This window comes from Ovis canadensis, chromosome 2 (genome assembly GCF_042477335.2).
Source record: "Ovis canadensis isolate MfBH-ARS-UI-01 breed Bighorn chromosome 2, ARS-UI_OviCan_v2, whole genome shotgun sequence".
Classification (NCBI taxonomy): domain Eukaryota; kingdom Metazoa; phylum Chordata; class Mammalia; order Artiodactyla; family Bovidae; genus Ovis; species Ovis canadensis.
The window spans coordinates 82,193,199-82,211,232 of record NC_091246.1 but is presented as its reverse complement, the minus strand read 5'-3'; the positions used below and the strand labels follow the sequence as shown (position 1 = coordinate 82,211,232).

At 36.7% G+C, this 18,034-nt stretch overlaps 1 protein-coding gene across 10 annotated transcripts in view; it reads left to right on the top strand.

The window, feature by feature from the left end:
• MPDZ (multiple PDZ domain crumbs cell polarity complex component) overlaps positions 1–18,034 on the top strand; it is a 175,573-nt gene that overhangs the window by 69,036 nt on the left and 88,503 nt on the right. For 7 of the 10 annotated variants that reach the window (XM_069576573.1, XM_069576570.1, XM_069576569.1 and 4 more), the window contains exons 11-16: positions 7,272–7,452; positions 8,281–8,370; positions 11,855–11,952; positions 14,177–14,323; positions 15,158–15,322; positions 16,717–16,902. In XM_069576573.1, the coding sequence (XP_069432674.1) occupies positions 7,272–7,452; positions 8,281–8,370; positions 11,855–11,952; positions 14,177–14,323; positions 15,158–15,322; positions 16,717–16,902 (867 nt within the window). The remainder of the gene's footprint in view (positions 1–7,271; positions 7,453–8,280; positions 8,371–11,854; positions 11,953–14,176; positions 14,324–15,157; positions 15,323–16,716; positions 16,903–18,034) is intronic. The other 3 variants (XM_069576572.1, XM_069576571.1, XM_069576568.1) reach the window with 1 other exon arrangement.

Genomic DNA, 18,034 nt, shown 5'->3' with positions numbered 1-18,034 from the left:
TTGCTTTCAATAAAATCACTGTCTTTGCTTTCATCAGTGTTAGGATTTTTTATTTTTAGCAACATTCTCTTACTTCAAAGTTAGAAGCACCTTGATTTTTAAGAAATATCATGCAGTGCTTTGATCATGCATTGATTTTGTGCAAAATGCCATCATTTTATAGTCTTTTGAGAGATGGGTAGGAAAGTTCTTAACCCTAGTTGTTTTTCATGACTGCGATCTTTAATTGTTTTTTCAATTTTGTCTTGGCAGCAACTATTTTGAACTATAATGTTTTTATTTTTAATTATTGAAGTGTTGAAAGGATTAAGAAATTATTTCTTATTATTTAAGGATGTATTACTTTTAAAAATAAAGTCTTTTATCATAAGATTCCTGTTTTATGAATTACACTCTCTTAACCCGTAGGGTTTCAGTGTCGGTATTACGGGGCAGGGAATAGAGCCTATGAGACTTTTTCTTTACTACATAAGAATTAATTTAATAAGGGGACTCTATTTTGTAAAGTCAACCAAACTTGTCATTAGATAGAGTCATATATTCATTTTTTTAGATTGGTATACAGATATCTTTGATAAAAGCAGTATAGAATTATGCATCTGATTTAAAAAATGTTATGCAGGAAATGTATCATGAAAAGAAAATATGGAAGGGTATCAGATGTTGCCTTTGCTATTCTGTGACTTTGTTAGTCTCAATTTCCCTCTTTGTGTATGTGTATAATTATAGGCCGTGTTGGAGGAGGGCTTGGCCAGCTAGATTGAGTGTACTGAGGAGCTGGCTTTTCCATTTGTTCTGACTGGGATTTCTCCCCTATCATTATTCACAGCAGTATCTGCACTGCACTGCCATCTCCTCAAGATGGCACCCAGACGGTTTACCGTCACTGTACCTCGTTCCACAGCACTTCTGTCTCCGCGACAATTGGGTCTCTTATTGTGATAATGAGGGACCAGAGCTGGCCTGAGCCCTCATTCAGTTTCAGTGCCTTGTCCCATATGTATGATGTGTGTAATTATGTTGAACAGAAAGTGCTTCCATAAGGCTTGGGGTTTTTATGTTTATTAATTACTTCTTCATTTTATTAATAATAGTACCTCTTGAAATCTGCTATTAAATATTAATAAAAGTTTCAGAGTAACTTTTCAGTACAAAGTGCCATGCACTGTAATTTTGGAAAAGTAGGTACCATTATTCTCACATTACAGATGGAAGATACTGAGAAATTTTGAACCAGTCTAGGATTAAAAGTCTGTAATTATTCCATTATAGCAATTTCTTCTGTGCTAGTACCTACCATCTGTGAGATTTGAGTAAGGAATATACTTTTAAATTCAGGTCTTCAGGTTTTGGGGGAAAAAAAGGAAACGTTTTTTCTTTACATAATGAACTTTATTGCTATTTAGTAGACAAAATCATATACATTTGATTTTCCTTAAACCACATATTTAAAGAATTGAGCTGTAAAAAATCTATTACACATGAAAACTTGCAGCCTAAGTTATGTGCATTTTAAGAATTTTTATGGCACCTCAAAGTTGAGATTTTTGTGAGATTTTTCTCTATGCCTACCCTGAGAATAAATAACATGTTTATTTCTTTCAGAGTAATTTTTATCTTTGAGGTCTAAATTTGAACATGGCTTAAAAAGCTCTTCTAATAGAAGAGCTTTCTTCTAATAGAAGGTTTCTTCTAATAGAAACCATTCAATACTTTATGATTTAACATTTCAGAAAATTTCCATGTATCTGTACTTAGGACTGTATTTGTTTATACCTTTTTATTATTTATTTAGTTTAGAAATATATCTGGTACATATAGTTGTATCAGCAAATATGGATCTATCATAATATACTTTAGCACCTCTTATTCATGAAGAGGTATATTGTTTGTAGTGGTTTGCTATTATAAACAACTGTGTTACATACCATTTTGTATATCTTTTATGGACCAAGACTTATAACTTTTAAGTTTGCTGTAATAGTATTATTTAGATTTGAATTTTACTTATTACTCAGCACTAACCCTTATGGCAGAAAGTGAAGAGGAACTAAAAAGCCTCTTGAGGAAAGTGAAAGAGGAGAGTGAAAAAGTTGACTTAAAGCTCAACATTCAGAAAATGAAGATCATGGCATCCAGTCCCATCACTTCATGGGAGATAGATGGGGAAACAGTTGGAAACAGTGTCAGACTTTATTTTGGGGGGCTCCAAAATCATTGCAGATGGTGATTGCAGCCATGAAATTAAAAGATGCTTACTCCTTGGAAGAAAAGTTATGACCAACCTAGATAGTATATTCAAAAGCAGAGGCATTACTTTGCCGACTAAGGTCCATCTAGTCAAGGCTATGGTTTTTCCAGTGGTCATGTATGGATGTGAGAGTTGGACTGTGAAGAAGGCTGAGTGCCGAAGAATTGATGCTTTTGAACTGTGGTGTTGGAGAAGACTCTTGAGAGTCCCTTGGACAGCAAGGAGATCCAACCAGTCCATTCTGAAGGAGATCAACCCTGGGATTTCTTTGGAAGGAATGATGCTAAAGCTGAAACTCCAGTACTTTGGCCACCTCATGTGAAGAGTTGACTCATTGGAGAAGACTCTGATGCTGGGAGGGATTGGGGGCAGGAGGAGAAGGGGAAGACCGAGGATGAGATGGCTTGGTGGCATCACTGATTCGATGGACGTGAGTCTGAGTGAACTCCAGGAGTTGGTGATGGACAGGGAGGCTTGGCGTGCTGCGATTCATGGAGTCGCAAAGAGTTGGACACGACTGAGTGACTGAACTGAACTGAAACCTTGTATGCCACATTTTTCTGAGTTTTAAATCTGATTAATTGCTCAGTCAGCTAGAGTGTTTTTTGAATAAATTTCATAGGAAGAGAATGTGTTCGTAGACTTTCAGAAGCTTTTCTCTCTGAGAACCTCTTATGTTGCCTTTTGCACACTTGGACATTTTGGCTGGCAATAACATAGACTTTGCATAAAGAAGATTTGGGAGTATAGTCTTAAACAGCCTTTTAAAATTTGTCTTTAGATGTCTCTTTTATCTTCTATAGAAAAAGGTCTTCCTTTTCCCCTGGAGGAAATCTTGGTCAAGTTACTATTCTCAGAAAGTAAAATGTCCTGTGGCCGATCAGGATCACCAAATACAGCTCTAATTTAGTAATTAAAGATTTCCCATCCTAAATGATATTCTAATTTCAGCCCCCACCCTGGCGTAGCAGAAGCTTACTATGAACTGGTAGAGATAGAGAGTGCACTCCTAGTCTGTCTTCCATACCGAGCTTTGCTTTTCCTCCCTCCCCTTCTTGTTATGCTTGCTGACCCTTACCAGTGTGAAGGAAGACAGTAAAAGACAACAAGCACTTCATCCCTGACTGGCATTTCTGAAACATGGTTTTTTGCTCTGTGAGCCTGGCTCATGCTTAAATGCGACAGTCACTTAGGGTTCCTTCTTGGGTTTCTGGGAGACCCTACTAGAAATATTTGACTGAGCATTCCATGACAGATGGTGGATTTTTCATCTGACTGACTCTTCTTCCCTTTGGCTGCAGTTTCTCAACATTCTGCTCCATAAATTCTCGTTCTGGGGCACCATCATTCCCTGGGGGTACTCTTGGGTAGGTTTCAAGGTGGCTCCAGCCTGGCTGTCTCGTGTGTGTGAGTGTGTGTGTGCATGTGTGTTTATGTGTGGAACCCTTCTGATCTGTGCCCAGACAGAGTCAGGCTGTCAAACAGTTCTCAACATAATAGCAGGTTTCTCTTGTTTCACTGTCAGAGCAGTTAAAGAGCCTCCCCCTTAACCTCCTGATAGAGCTAAACACAAGGTACTTACTGCATCCTTCCTTACAACACGTGACACAGCTCTTTTGACTTGTGGTCATAGGTTGAACATATACGTGGGGATTTATAGTACTCTTCTCTAAAAAAGTAAAGCAACCTCCTCTTAAGTCTTTGTTAATCTCTAACAGCCCAGCCCTTTAATGTCCTAAATGTGTACAGATTATAATTCCAGACTGCTTAAATTTCTGCTTTGTGGTCTTCTCATGACACACTTTGGTATAAGATATAACATCTCATGCTATAATTGATGCTATCAGATACTATCTTATGATACTATAGGATAACATCATAGCATCACAACCATAATTTCCATTTTCATATATGTTACACTGAGTATAAAATTTGGGGTTCATCATTTCTTTCACAAGTTATCTGCTCACTCTGTTTCCTAGAAGCTAATAGGCTTTTTTCTTTTGATTTTTGAAATCTAAGAATTTAATCAAGATTTGTCTGGGTGTTAGTCTTCTTTCTAGTTTTTCATATACCTCTGATTTATAGAGGCAGATTTCTTTATCTCCTCATAATTTCCTTGATTATTTTTCCTTAGTTATTCCCTTCTCCCATGTAATTTTTTGTAATTATATTGATTTTCTAGATCAGCCTTAATATGTCTTCAGTCTTATTTCCCTGATCATTTTTATCTACCTATTCTTATCCTCTGAAAACATAGGAAAATTGCATATTCCTGTCTTCCATTCCATGACTTTGTACAGTATGTAAAATGCTGTTGATACCTTCATTGTAATAGTTTTCTTTTTTCTTTTTTGGTAGATACTTGTTTCTTCTTTGTATGTATTCTCTCCACTTCCATAAATACAATGAAAAATAAATCTCTTTGAAGAGAAGCTTCAGAAAATATCTTTCTGTTCCCTGCAGTGACAGTCTCATTGGAAGATATTTGTACTCACGCTTCAGGGCACACATTTTTTTCAGACTGTGGTATTCTATTCCTGTGACCTTTTTTTTTTCTCAGAGATCTGTGAGAACTATGCTTGTGCAAAAGAGATGAGATAGATTTTTATACAAATAGTTCAGGAATTGCAAAGCAAGAAGGAAGGAAAAAGTTAAATTTACAAGTCAGTTTCACTTGTAGATTAATGGAGTATAGAGGAAACCAGGAAAACAGGATGAAGAACATCGCATGTCTGTACTGACAGATGGTTTTCTGTGCGTGTTGTGGAGTTGGTTGGGGTCGTGTGTGACTTCATTGCATGTATATGATTCTGTGTGGTGTATGCTCCCAGCTTGGTGTGATGCCTGGCACCTGATTGGTTTTTGGAATCACCAGTTGAAGTCCATATGTACCTTCTGACTGCCTCCTTTTAATGAAAGACAGTTGTATTTTACTGATGTTTCATCTGACAGACCAAACAAGATGTTCCCTCACATGTAGATGTAGCTGCCCTGCCTTCAATCTGGTCGTATTCAAACCATTCCTCATAGAAGTTCCTCCGAGTTACTGGTATAAGGACTTGTCTTCTTCCATGGTTTCCAGTTTTGTTTTAGTGTTTTCTCTGTTGTTATATTTTAATTAGTCTTTCTAAAAGCGAATCAATAAGATAGAGGTGGGAGGAAAGAGGAGAGAGTTAGACACCTGTGTTAAAGTTGCCATTTAGTACAGAAGTAGCATACAAAACTTAACTTGCAGAGTATCAGACTGATCATTTCAATCAGAGGTCTCTAGATTTTTTATTGACTGTCCTCATTGGTTAAAGAAAACCAAAGTATGTCAATCTATCAAGCGATCAATCCATCTATAATCTATTCCTTTCTCCTTCCTTTTTTCTCCTATGTATTTATATATGCTATATGATATATTATGCATCTTGTTTTATATATTTATTATATACAAAGTTAATATATTAATTATATATGTGTATATAAAACAATGAGATTTAAAAATATATTTAATTATGAATTTTATTACATTCTTCCAGAAACCTCTGCAGTAAAGGTACTTCATCTTGGAGACCACTGATAACAGGTCTTATTGTAGTTCTCATTCATTTAGTAAATATTTGAATGCCTACTATGGTGAGCACTGTGCTCAGAAAAGCATGATACTTACATAGCCATTTTACAGCTATTTCACAATTCAAACGGTGTATCAGTGACTTTGAATTTCAGCATTAATTGTATTGTACTACTTTTTCAACTTACCAAATTTTTCCTTTTAAAATTTTATATAGTTTAAAAATTAAGCTGTTATAACCTGCATTTATTTATTTGGAAATATAATTTGCTTCACGAGTAAATTTTTGCCATATGAGCCAGCTTCCTGTGAATATCTACTGTGAAAACAGCACTAGTTTTGTTGTGTGTGTGTGTGTGTGTGTGTGTGTGTGTGTCCGTCCTCATGGTTTGTGGGCTGTGTTCCCCGCTCAGAGATGCCTAAACCTGGGCCATCAGCAGTGAGAACACAGAGTCCTAACCACTGGACCACCAGGGAATTCCCAGCATTTTGTTTTGCTGACACACAGAACCTGTCCTCTTGGAGGATGCAGTCATAAGCCAAATAATGCTGGAAAACATTAAGTTTCTGATAAATGCCATGAAGGAGAATTGGTAAAGGGGGCTTTAACTATAGTGATGGGCATCAATAGCTTAATTGTGGAAATAACTATTGAACTAAGCAGTTATGGGCTTTTTCTCAGTGAATAAATTAGAAGCCGTGTGGGCTGGAGGGGGCTGTCCAGAGAATCGAGACTGAGGGAACTGAATTTGCAAAGACCTCATGACTGAAAGGAGTGCTTCAAGTCAGAGAAAGGGAAACGATCCTCTGGAGCTGGAGGGCAGAGAAATAGACAGGATGCTGCAGGATGAGGTTGATGACACAAGGTGGGGTTGACACAGGCCGTTCTAAGCCACATTGAGAATGCGGAGCACAGCTTAAGGATTGTTCTCTGTAAGGCAGGGTGGGGTGATAAAATCATATCTGTAGTTTGCAAAGATCACTCGGGCACCCTCAAGTGTTTTATCATTTGTGAACAGGAAAAAGGGAATATTTTTTGAAGAGGCAAAGATACAAAAAGGAAGGTAGTTTTGTCATCTTTCTTTGGATTTGTCAGCACTGTCAGTGACCACTTTATTCCTGATCATCTATACCTCTAGTATTGTTTTCCAAGCTTGACTGTGTATTCAGATCTCTTGAGAAACATAGAAGAATATTTTAAGAGAGAATCTGGGGCCTTACCTGAGACCCGCTGGCTTATAATTTCTAGAAGTGAGACTCCATTACTTATATTAAAACAAATGAAACACCCTTGCATGATCCCAGTGCATCTGAGCTAGTACTGGTCCCCAAACAGGTCAGCCCATTCCCTAACTAGGGGAGTACTCTTTCCTAATTCTGTTCTCACTGACCAGCAGTAACTGTGTGTTTCATGGGTTGGTATCCTTTTATTTTTACCATGTCTTGTTCTAACCATAGGTAGATGGCACAAACCTTCAGGGTTTTACCAATCAACAAGCAGTGGAGGTGTTGCGACACACAGGACAGACTGTGCACCTGACGCTAATGAGAAGAACTAAGCAGGATGCTGAACTGGCATCACGGGAGGACGTCACAAAAGATGCAGTTTTGTCTCCTGTTAATGCAGATGTTAGCAAAGGTGAGAACACGTGAGTCTGATTTTTCGGTTAGACTCATATCAATTTTTTTCTAATTCTGAAATTATTTAAAGAACAGCTTAGTTGTAACCATTCATTAAGAACCAAGTAAAAAGGAATTTTAATACAATGGGGATTAACTGCAATCAGGGATTTGTCTGTTAACTGTAGAAACAACTTCTGAATAAAGCAGATATCTGTCCTGTTTTCTCAGTCACCACTACTCATTTAGAATCATGTACAGCCATTTCCCTTTCTGTTGTTGCCTTACTTTGGGACGTCATTGATACATTTTCTCTTCAGGGGGAAGTTTGTTCTGCCTAGATTAGGTATGTGAGCCCTGTAATGTTTCCAAATTGCCCAGCCTTTTCTTGAAGGAATCCGCTTTAAGTCAGTGTTTAGGCTTGACTAGCTCGGTCGGTAGACCATGAGACCCTTATTTCCCCACTTAGAAAATGTCATTCATAAATGTTTGTACATAAACATCTCTAAAAATTACCAAAATTCCCACGTAGCCCCCTGATGTAAGCATTTATTCTTAGAAGTCAGGCTGTTGGTTTGAAAGTGTGTTTCATTTCTCAAACTGTTGACCATTTATTCCACACACTAATGATTTCAGACCAGGAATCAGGGAGGCAAATCCCAGGGGAGTTTTATCACTTCTTTGTTCCATTAGCAGAAGAACTTTCCTGTAAGTACCTGTGATTGTTGAAAACTTTATATACAAAAAGTTAGCTCTCATCTAGGTGTTCAAATAAAGTGGAATTTGAGAAAGTCAAGTTGCTTGATTATATTACAGGCCAAAGTGCTAAAATCTTCTTATCTTTAAGATAATTATCAAGAAGATGAAGATTCTTTATCTCTGAGGAGAAACACCAGCATATTACCAATTGAAGAAGAAGGTAAACACATGGAGCCAGGTTATTACTGTATTTATTACTTTTTTTAGAGAAATGACTTTTACAAATGTGGTTCAACCTCTATGGAAATATTATAAATTATTAGAAAAATAGCTTTCAAAAAAGAGTGTTAAATCCTTGTTTAGAGATGTGATTTATTGCTCTAGTTGATTAAAATTGTTTATTTATAACTGGCAGATTTTCTTACTGAGTCAGTCTTCTTCATTTTTTTAAAACTAAAACCTTTAGAAATCATTCTGTTACATACATGGTTTTATTTCATTCCCTTTATTTCTTAAGATAGAACCAATATGTCTCTTACTGAACAAGCAACAGTAAAGGGTTAAAGCATTTAAAAAATAAACATAAAAAATGAATCTTTAAAGCATAAACTCTTCAATGAAAGTATGACTATTTTGCAGGCTTTTTCCTCCAAATTTTTTTCATACGCTTAAAGAAATTTTAAGGCAGCATTGTTGCACATAATTATGTCAACATGTTGCTGCCATCTTTCTAGGCTGGGTGGTCCATGCTTCCTTGACCTGTCATATTGCTTTAGGTGTTTGACAAATTAAATCCACTGAATGAAGCCCAAGACAGATTTCCTTATGGGAATTCTGCCCTTCACTAAATAGTTATATCGAAGTGCTGCAGTTCGTTAAAATATTTGCTTCTTCGTTGTTAAGTATTTTTCTTGCTGAAAATTGTGATTTAACTTTTTTGGTTTAAGTGAATATTTGTGTTCACAGTGATATCCCAAGAGTGAGATATGTAGGATTCTCAGGTGTTAATTACAGTCTGCAATTTTTACACTAGTAAGTGTAGGAATTATTTAGGATAAAGTGAATATCGCAAGTACTTTATTGTTCAGTCGCTCTTTCGTATCCAACTCTGATCACATAGACTGTAGCACGCCAGGTTTCCCTGTCCTTCACTATCTCTTGTAGTTTGCTCAAACTCATGTCCATTGAGTCAATGATGCCATCCAACCATCTCATCCTCTGTTGCCTCTTTATCATCCTGCCCTCAATGTTTCCCAGCATCAGGGTCTTTTCCAGTGAGTTGGCTCTTTGCATCAGGTGGTCAAAGTATTGGAGCTTCAGCATCAGTCCTTCCAATGAATATTCAGGGTTAATTTCCTTTAGGATTGACTGGTTGCTGTAAAAGGTACTCTCAAGTCGTCTACAGCACCACAGTTTCTGGAAAAGGATAAAAAATGTTTCAAAGCATGAAACTCGAGATAGTAGATGGAGTGAGTGTAGTGGATGGCCTTAAAGGCTCAACTGTCTGTTTTACTTTGGTGATGTGCATTGAGAGTGAGAGGGTCTAGACCTGGGATCAGGAGTCCCACAATCTTTTTAAAATAAAGGAAAAAAATATCTAAACGATTCTAATGCCTCCACTCAAGTGCTGGTCCTCAGACAAGGGATATGATATCGTTGCCTCTTCCACAGAAATTCAACTCATTGTGTGAGTCTGGGCAAGTCATTTGACTTTGCAGTAACATCAGAAGATTGGATTTTAGGGTTTTTTTAAATGTGCCTGGAATCTCATCTCGAGGCATTTGGGAAAGGGGGAACATGGAGGGTTTTTGTGACTGTAGATTGATTGAATGAATACAAATCTTTTATTATTAGCTTACAGATTCCCTACTTTCTTTATTCAGAGTCTCACCCTCCTTGAATCACTGCTCACTTGCATAACCGCTGCAGAATCGGAGAAGTGGGTTATGGGAGGAGGTGGGACTGAACTGACAATCCTGTTTTTAACTCTCATCAGGTTAAAAGGTTTCCTATAATCTGTGTTCACTCCTGCACATGTATCCTCTCAGCACTGAATACACTTTTAAAGAGAAAACACTTATTTTGGGGGGCTGGTCTCCAGATTTTTTAAAAAATATATAGTTTACTGTTTCTAGCTTCTCAAGGAGAAAGCTGAATATTATTAATTTAAAGCATAAAAAACCTGGAATAGGCCTGGAGTGAAAGCCCGTTCATTCCACTAACAAGCAGGCAGTTAATGAGACATCTGAATTTTAGAATACTCTTTAAATTTGAGAATTGAATGCTAAAAGTGATGTTGAATATCTAATTTAGGGAGTAGTGCCTTGTAAAGATTTTTTTATTTTAAAGACAGCCTTTATGAGTAAGAAATATGATGGCATGGAAATCCTTGAATATGACTTGAAAATTATCCTCAACCAGTTTATTTTGTTTTAATTCAGTATTGTTTACATAATTGTTTTGTGAATTTCCTCACAAAATAGATTTCACTTTCCTTTTTTTTTCTTACCAATTAATATGATTCCTATTATAGGGTTTTAATTTAATCTACATTTCCCATTTGTTTCTTATTTTTTATTTATATTTTCTCATTGTACATGGAGTACATGGGGTTGCACTTATTACTTGTTAATTTCTTTTGTTTGTTTTTTTCTGAGACATAGCATGTTCCCTTCTGTACTCTGTAGAACCAAATGAAAATGAAAGAGATTAACATAGAAGGCAGTATAGTTTTTTAATAGTCACTAGAGGGCCATCAAGTGAATCCTAGAGCTACTTAGAGTCCTCATTCTTTTAAATAAAAGTTAGATAATATATGGATACTTTAATTGAAATATAGTTAAGACCCAAAAGATACCTCTTAAAAGAGAATAGTGTTGGAATATACAGTTCTAAAGTGAATTGTTAAAATTGTAGAGAAATAAGAGTAAATCATATATTAGGAGAAGAGTCAAACTTAACTATTGTCATGTCAGTTCTTCATCGGTTCTTGTCTCATTTCAACAAAAATTTGGAATGACGGACTGAAGGGTTTAAAGCAACAGAGTTAACAGCTCAGTTCAACTCAAGCAGACAGATCTTTTACTCCAAAGACATGGGAGCAGGCCGACCCCAAAGGAGTTGTCATCCTCCTTCTGATTCCTCTTGGCTTCCCTCTTTTTATACTTTCTGTCTCCTCCTTTTGGTTATGCCCTGTGCAAAATGCAAAATAGGGCCTGTACTCACCACCAGTCAGTGAAAGTGAATGCAACTGGGCACCCGCTCAGAGCCTATTGACAACTGCAAGTTATATAACAGCAGACTATGTTGTTTATGCCTTCCCATAATTCAGTCTTTTGTCGGGGTGGGGCGTGCGTGCGTGCGTGCGTGCGTGCGTGCGTGCGTGCGTGCGGAGTATTTATGAACCCTTAGTGGGCTCCTTCCTAGTTACCTAAAGGTTACCTGGAGAAGCCCCTGTGGTTAGTGTGCCTTGGGCACATGTGCCCAAGTTGGAAAAATCTGTGGTTATTTTGTAGCATATTTGTGAGCTCCGCTGGGTGTGTCTAGGATGGGGTTTAGAGATCAGCTTGCATCCTTTTCAGCCAGGCCACCCTTCTTTGCTCATGCCTAACTTCCTACCTAACAGTGTGACAGACAGGTTCTCATCACTGTGTCTCTGGTACAGAATATTGAAACATGGAGATTTTTGTAGTATGCCACTAACTGTGTCTACTCTTCATTAGTGTCAGCTGAGCGAGAAGAAATAGAAGATGCTCAACAACAGGAAGCTGCCCTGCTGACCAAGTGGCAAAGGATTATGGGGATTAATTATGAAATTGTGGTATGCTAGCTTCCCCTCCCTTACTTCCTAATTTGTGAACTGTATTTGAGCGGGGAGTTTCTGACAGTAATGAAGATGACTATTATAAGTAGTCCTAGAGAAGTTGCAAACACCAGAGTTTTTTTCAAAGACCTAAATGTGCTGATTCAGATATTAAAAAATTCAAATTGGAAAAAGTTGGATTGTAAATAACCAAGGTGCTAAAGTACAAGGACTAGAAGTTTTAGAACTTATAATTCATCACTATTTCTTGTCGTAGTGTATAGATAAAAGGAAGAGTTTTTCTGGTTCTCATTCTTGGGATTTATGGAAAGAATCTGAATAGAATGACAGAATTTACTTGAAAATAAAACAAAAATCATCATGACTTAGCACAGAATTGTAAAAAGAACTTTTTCCGATTTACTCTTTATCATTCTTATGTTCTTACTCTTCTTGAGAGTTTTTAGTCTGCATGCTTTTTTCATTTTTCTTAGGCCGTAGTGAACCATTTCATGTTTGCTTAATAACTTGCATATCTAGAGTAGCAGCTGTTATCTGCTATTCTAAAAAGTGTTTTAATGAAGTGGACATTGATTATGAATCTTTAGGTATATACCAGCTAATATCAGGAATTTCAAAAGGAACAATAAAATACTTGGTTAGGTAAAAATTTTCATATTGCTTATGATATTCAAGTAGCTCTAGATTAAAGGTGATAAAACACAAGAGATAATTACATATAATATTAATAAAAATAACATTTACTGAGTACTTTGTGTCAAGCAGTATTCTCAGTGTTTCTGTTAATCCTCATTACAAAGTTTTTTTTTTAAACACTCAATTTGTGTCAAGTAAGATTTGAGTAACTACAGCTGTGACTACCATTTTAAATTGAGTCAAGAAAGAATACAACAAAGTCCAGCTTAACTATGGTTAGTTTAGCACGAAATGATAGTTGGGAGGTTCCTTTGTGGGGTGGGGTTAACATGGCTGGCATGCCCAACTGAGATTGCACTCCTTTGGGTCATACTTGAGTAGTAAGAGGACACTTTCACTGGCCACTCCTCACAGAGGTCAGAACGGAGACTGTGGACCTTTAACTGCCCTTTGTCTACATGTTATTTTGGTGGCGCTTCCAGTAATGTATCAAGTGTGAAAATGTATTATAAGTCTGAAAGGACTAAGCTGTTTATAGGCCCTTATCAAACATAGGTAAATATGACCTGTTTGGATTTACAGTTGTTTCCTATGTAGTTACACAGCACAAATGAAGTAATAGGAGGAGTGGGGTAGTAGAGAGAGGGATTGATGGATGTTGTAAGGGGGGACGTGGATGGCTGCATGGAGGAAGTGATACCTAAATAAGGAATTGATGGATTTTGTCAACAATAGGTTTAAAACTCAGATAATGCAGCTTCCAGTATTAACTCTGTGCTCATTAAGATTTGAAAAAGATCTTTTATAACTAAACAGTATTTTTCTCAGCCTCTCTATCGCTCAGTTCCCTTAACTATAAAGGAGATAAAGCAGATTTTCTTTAGTATACTTTCTGATTTTAATATTATAGTGATTGTTCTGCCTGTAAAAATAATGATTTCCTAATGTTCTTCGTTATTTAGATTAACAGTAGAAAATAAAAACTTTACTCTCCTGTTTTAAGCTTTGATTCACTTTTAAAGACAAGTGTTGTCCCCTTGATACAGTGTACGGTCCAGAGCCTGAGCCATGGGTTCAGACTGCTGAGGTTCAGAGTGCTTTTATTAGCTGTGTGACTATTGAAACTGACCTCTCAGAACCTCATTTTTGTAAGTTTGGAAGCAGGGATAGACATAGTACCTATTTATGAAAAGTAAGTGAGATAGTCTGCGTAATGGGATTAGTGTGGTCTTAGCACATGGAAGGTGATAAGGGTGTGTCTTTCTGTGTGTGGTTTGAGCTCAGGCTTCTGGTTTTATCAGTGGTCCTCTGACTACCCTCCATCTGGTATCAGCGTCTTCGATACCACAGAGTGTCTTGGAAGCTTGCACCTGGCTGCTTCCTCTTGGTTTGTATTGGTTCAGGGAACTAATAGACATCAATACTCTTTCCAAGGCAAAATGCTAAAGGTTTGCAGCTTTAAAATAAGGTTTTTGAAGCTTTTGTGAGAAATTTGACCTTCTAGGGGGTGAACATAAAATACATATACAGAAAAAGAAGAAAAATGAAAGAATATTAAAAATTGTGATGATATTTCTCCTTTCAGGTGGCTCATGTGAGCAAGTTCAGTGAGAACAGTGGGTTGGGAATAAGTCTGGAAGCAACAGTAGGCCATCATTTTATTCGATCTGTCCTCCCGGAAGGTCCTGTTGGACACAGTGGGAAGCTTTTCAGTGGAGATGAGCTGTTGGAAGTAAGCAAGCTATTCCATCTTCCCGTTCGTAAATAAAATTCTGAAAAGGCTGTGGGACACTTAATGTGGTAAACAATTAAGTTCTTATTTCAAGTTCCTCCTCCAAAGGGTACCTGAGAGAGATACATAAGTAAAACTTTACCCACAGCAGACATTTCTAATCTGTACGTGCATTGATCATCAGACCTAATTCCATGCATGGTTTTTGTTTGTTTTAGGTCCAGAGAATATAAAAACTGGCTTTACATTGTTTTAAACATTCAAATTTTAGAATAGGTAATATATTCATGTTTTATAATCACATATAAGACAAAGATATACTCCAGTGAGTAGTTTTTTTTCTGTCCCAACCCTTCATTAGGTGTAACTGCTTCTTAGTGGTTCTGTGCAATCTTCCAGATATTTTTAATGAATATGTATGAAAATTTGAACTTGTTAATTTATCCCACTTTTTAAATGTATTAGTATATAATAAAATGCATGCCATTTTTTTATCTTGAATTTTTTCATTTAATGATAATATATCATTTTAAAACAAGCTTTATTCTTTGGGAACAATTTTATTAATTCTCCCTTTCCAAACTATTACACAGGCATATGAAACATGGGTGAAAGCTAGTGATCTTTCTGTGAGTACTTGAGGACGTCCAATTCCAATAAGACTGTAGTGTTGCATGTAAATTATTTTAGGCAGCACTACTACAGATCCAGCCATAGTTCTGAGCATAGTACAGCTATGATCATCCCTTGAGTACAATTTATATTAATGTAATAAAAAATTGCTTTGAAGTGTTAGGAAGTGTTCTTTCTTGGTCAACTTGTCTTTTTGCACAGGTGAATGGCATAACTCTACTTGGGGAGAATCACCAGGAGGTGGTGACCATTTTAAAAGAGCTACCTATAGAGGTGACAATGGTGTGCTGTCGTCGAACGGTGCCACCTACTGCCCCGTCAGAGTTGGAGAGCCTGGACTTATGTGACATTGAACTAACAGAAAAGGTATCAGACACGCAGACACAGGAGACCAGTCTGAATGTATAATGGGAAGGCTGTACGACGCTTAAAAGTCTTTAAGCCTTTATTTTCTCTTACTTGGTACTGATTTCCTCACAAATCCTGTGGCGTATAGGCTAGGCCTTGGAGTCAGACAGATGTAGGTTCGAATCAGGCTTGACCCTTACTCTCTCTCTGACCGTGGGCAGGTCACTTCATCTTTCTGAATCTCACTTTTCTTGAGGTAAAATGTCAGTAATTAGGTATTATTGCAAAATAGGTGCTTCTATAATTCATTCACAGTATTCCTATGAAATAGACACTTGTCCCCCTTAATGGAGGGAAAATTCAAATATGAAAGTAGTGAATATATAGTACATATCTAGTCAAAGATACTTTTGTATAACCTCCCCAGCTCAGTGCTTGTCATGTGGGTGATAAGAATAGGGGAAAATAAGAAACATAATGCCAAATTCTGTAGAAATCAGTGTAGCACCATGCATGTCCAGATATATTTTATGTGATATAAATGGGATTATTACAATAAACCAGGTGGACAGATTTGCATCCATGGTCCTACTGTACAATAATTGTTAAAAAAGCAAATGTAGCATTTAAAGTAACATTTCATCATCAAAAACATGTTTTTCCTATCTAATGTCTTCAAGAGCTATACAAAACTGAATTAATTTAGACTCACTGTAATATATTTGACTAAAAGACGCTAATGTTTGAACCCCTATTTTTGTGCCAAGTGCTTTTTAAATATTACCTTACTTAATCTGCAAAAATTCTTTGAGATGGGTACTGTGAAGCCCAGGTTAAGAATGCAGCTCAAGGCTACACAGATAAAATAAAAATAATAGAGGAAGTCTTCAAGCCAAGGCCAGTGTGTCTTCAGATATCATCTTGCCACTGTGCATGTTAATTTATTAATGAAACAATCACGTGCACAACTCATAGGATTTTAGAACCCTTGTTTGCTCAGTGTGTAGAACTTAAACATACAGTCATTTCCTCTTGAATTGTTCTAATTTATCATAAGCATTCTTTTTCTTTAATATCAAAAATAGCTTTAGATTTCTTTTTCTAACAACAGATGTGATTCAGACACTGATGAAAAATGGTGAAAATCACATAGAATTATGCTACTAAGATAGAATCACTATATATTTTATGGAAGCTCTTTGAACCATACATTTTAAGTGCCTATTACAAGTTAGGTTATTTCTAAGTTGCTGCCTTAATTCATAAAGGTTTCTTGATAAACTGTTGCTGCTCATATGCGAGTGCTATATTCTGGGCAGATGCTGGGAATCTCCCTTTTCCTCATAGTGTTGGTATGTACATCTGCGGATCTAGTACATCTGAAATAAGAGCTGTCTGGTCTGTTTATCCAGCCTCACGTAGATCTAGGTGAGTTCATCGGGTCCTCGGAGACAGAGGATCCTGTGCTGACTATGACTGATGTGGATCAGAATGCAGAGGAAGTTCAAGGACCTTTGGCTATGTGGGAAGCTGACATTCAGAACATAGAGCTGGAGAAAGGGAGCAAAGGACTTGGTTTTAGCATTTTAGATTACCAGGTAAATATATCCTACTTTTAACAAAATTTTTTTTTAAAAAGATAACATGCTAAATGCGTATTGTTACTGGCAGAGCAAAAGTAGATAATACTTTAGAGTCATCAAATATGTGTTCCTGTTTCTAGTCTTTCAGAATAATAATTTATAATAAGATTATTATTATAAAGCATTTTTTTTGATATTGAGATTTTTTAGCTCTTTTATATTTCAGCTCTTGGAAATTTGAAGACTATGCAGAATACTTTTAGGAATATCTTGAAATACAGTTTTACTGTTTCTTTGGGGAATATACCTAAATTGTTTTTATTTCCTTGCTCTTAATGGATAGTTCATATTTGAGTGGTAAGGCAGAAACTATCAAATACTTACTTCTTTTGTCTGAACTGAATGATAGATATATTATTTTGGATATATTGTAAATTCTCATATTCTTATTATTTGACCAAACTTGATGAATAATCAAATTAGGTCAGGTCAGGTGTAGCCTGCATCCTCGTGCTGCACTCGGTGCCGAGTTACTGAGGGGATGCTACTGCTGGGCTGATGAGGTGCAGCTGCTGTGCCTCATTAATTAATACTGAGCTGGCAGGCTGTCTCAGATGACTCCAGAGAGTTGTATTCTTTCTCAGTCATGATTCTGGAGTCTTGTTATAATACTAAGGTTGTTGTTTTTCAGAAAACACTGCATTATCAACTACAATATGGCCTCCTGTATCTCTTCATTCCAAAAACAAGCCCTTTCCTCAGAACACTCACATCTACTGATGTTCCACAATAGTAACAGCCTGTCAGTAAATGCTGCTGTTAATAATTCATGAATCTCAGATGATAGTTATAAAAGTAGACTGTTTATCAATAGCTGAAGTCACACTTTTAAATTTACCTATAAAATTTAAAACATCTACTTGGGAACCATTGAAAGTGGGGATGCTATTGTTTAGGGTGGACTCTTCCTAAACCCTTCAAAATGGAGATAGCTTTCACCCAGATAATTCACTGGAAGTGTTGTATGGAATTTTGAAAAGACACTTTGAAAATTTTACCCATCCATTACAATGCAGAGAGTGCAACCTGTAATAACATTTTTAAGTGTAGAGAGGAGTTGCCTGCTCTTTGCTTTCTTGTCCTTTCA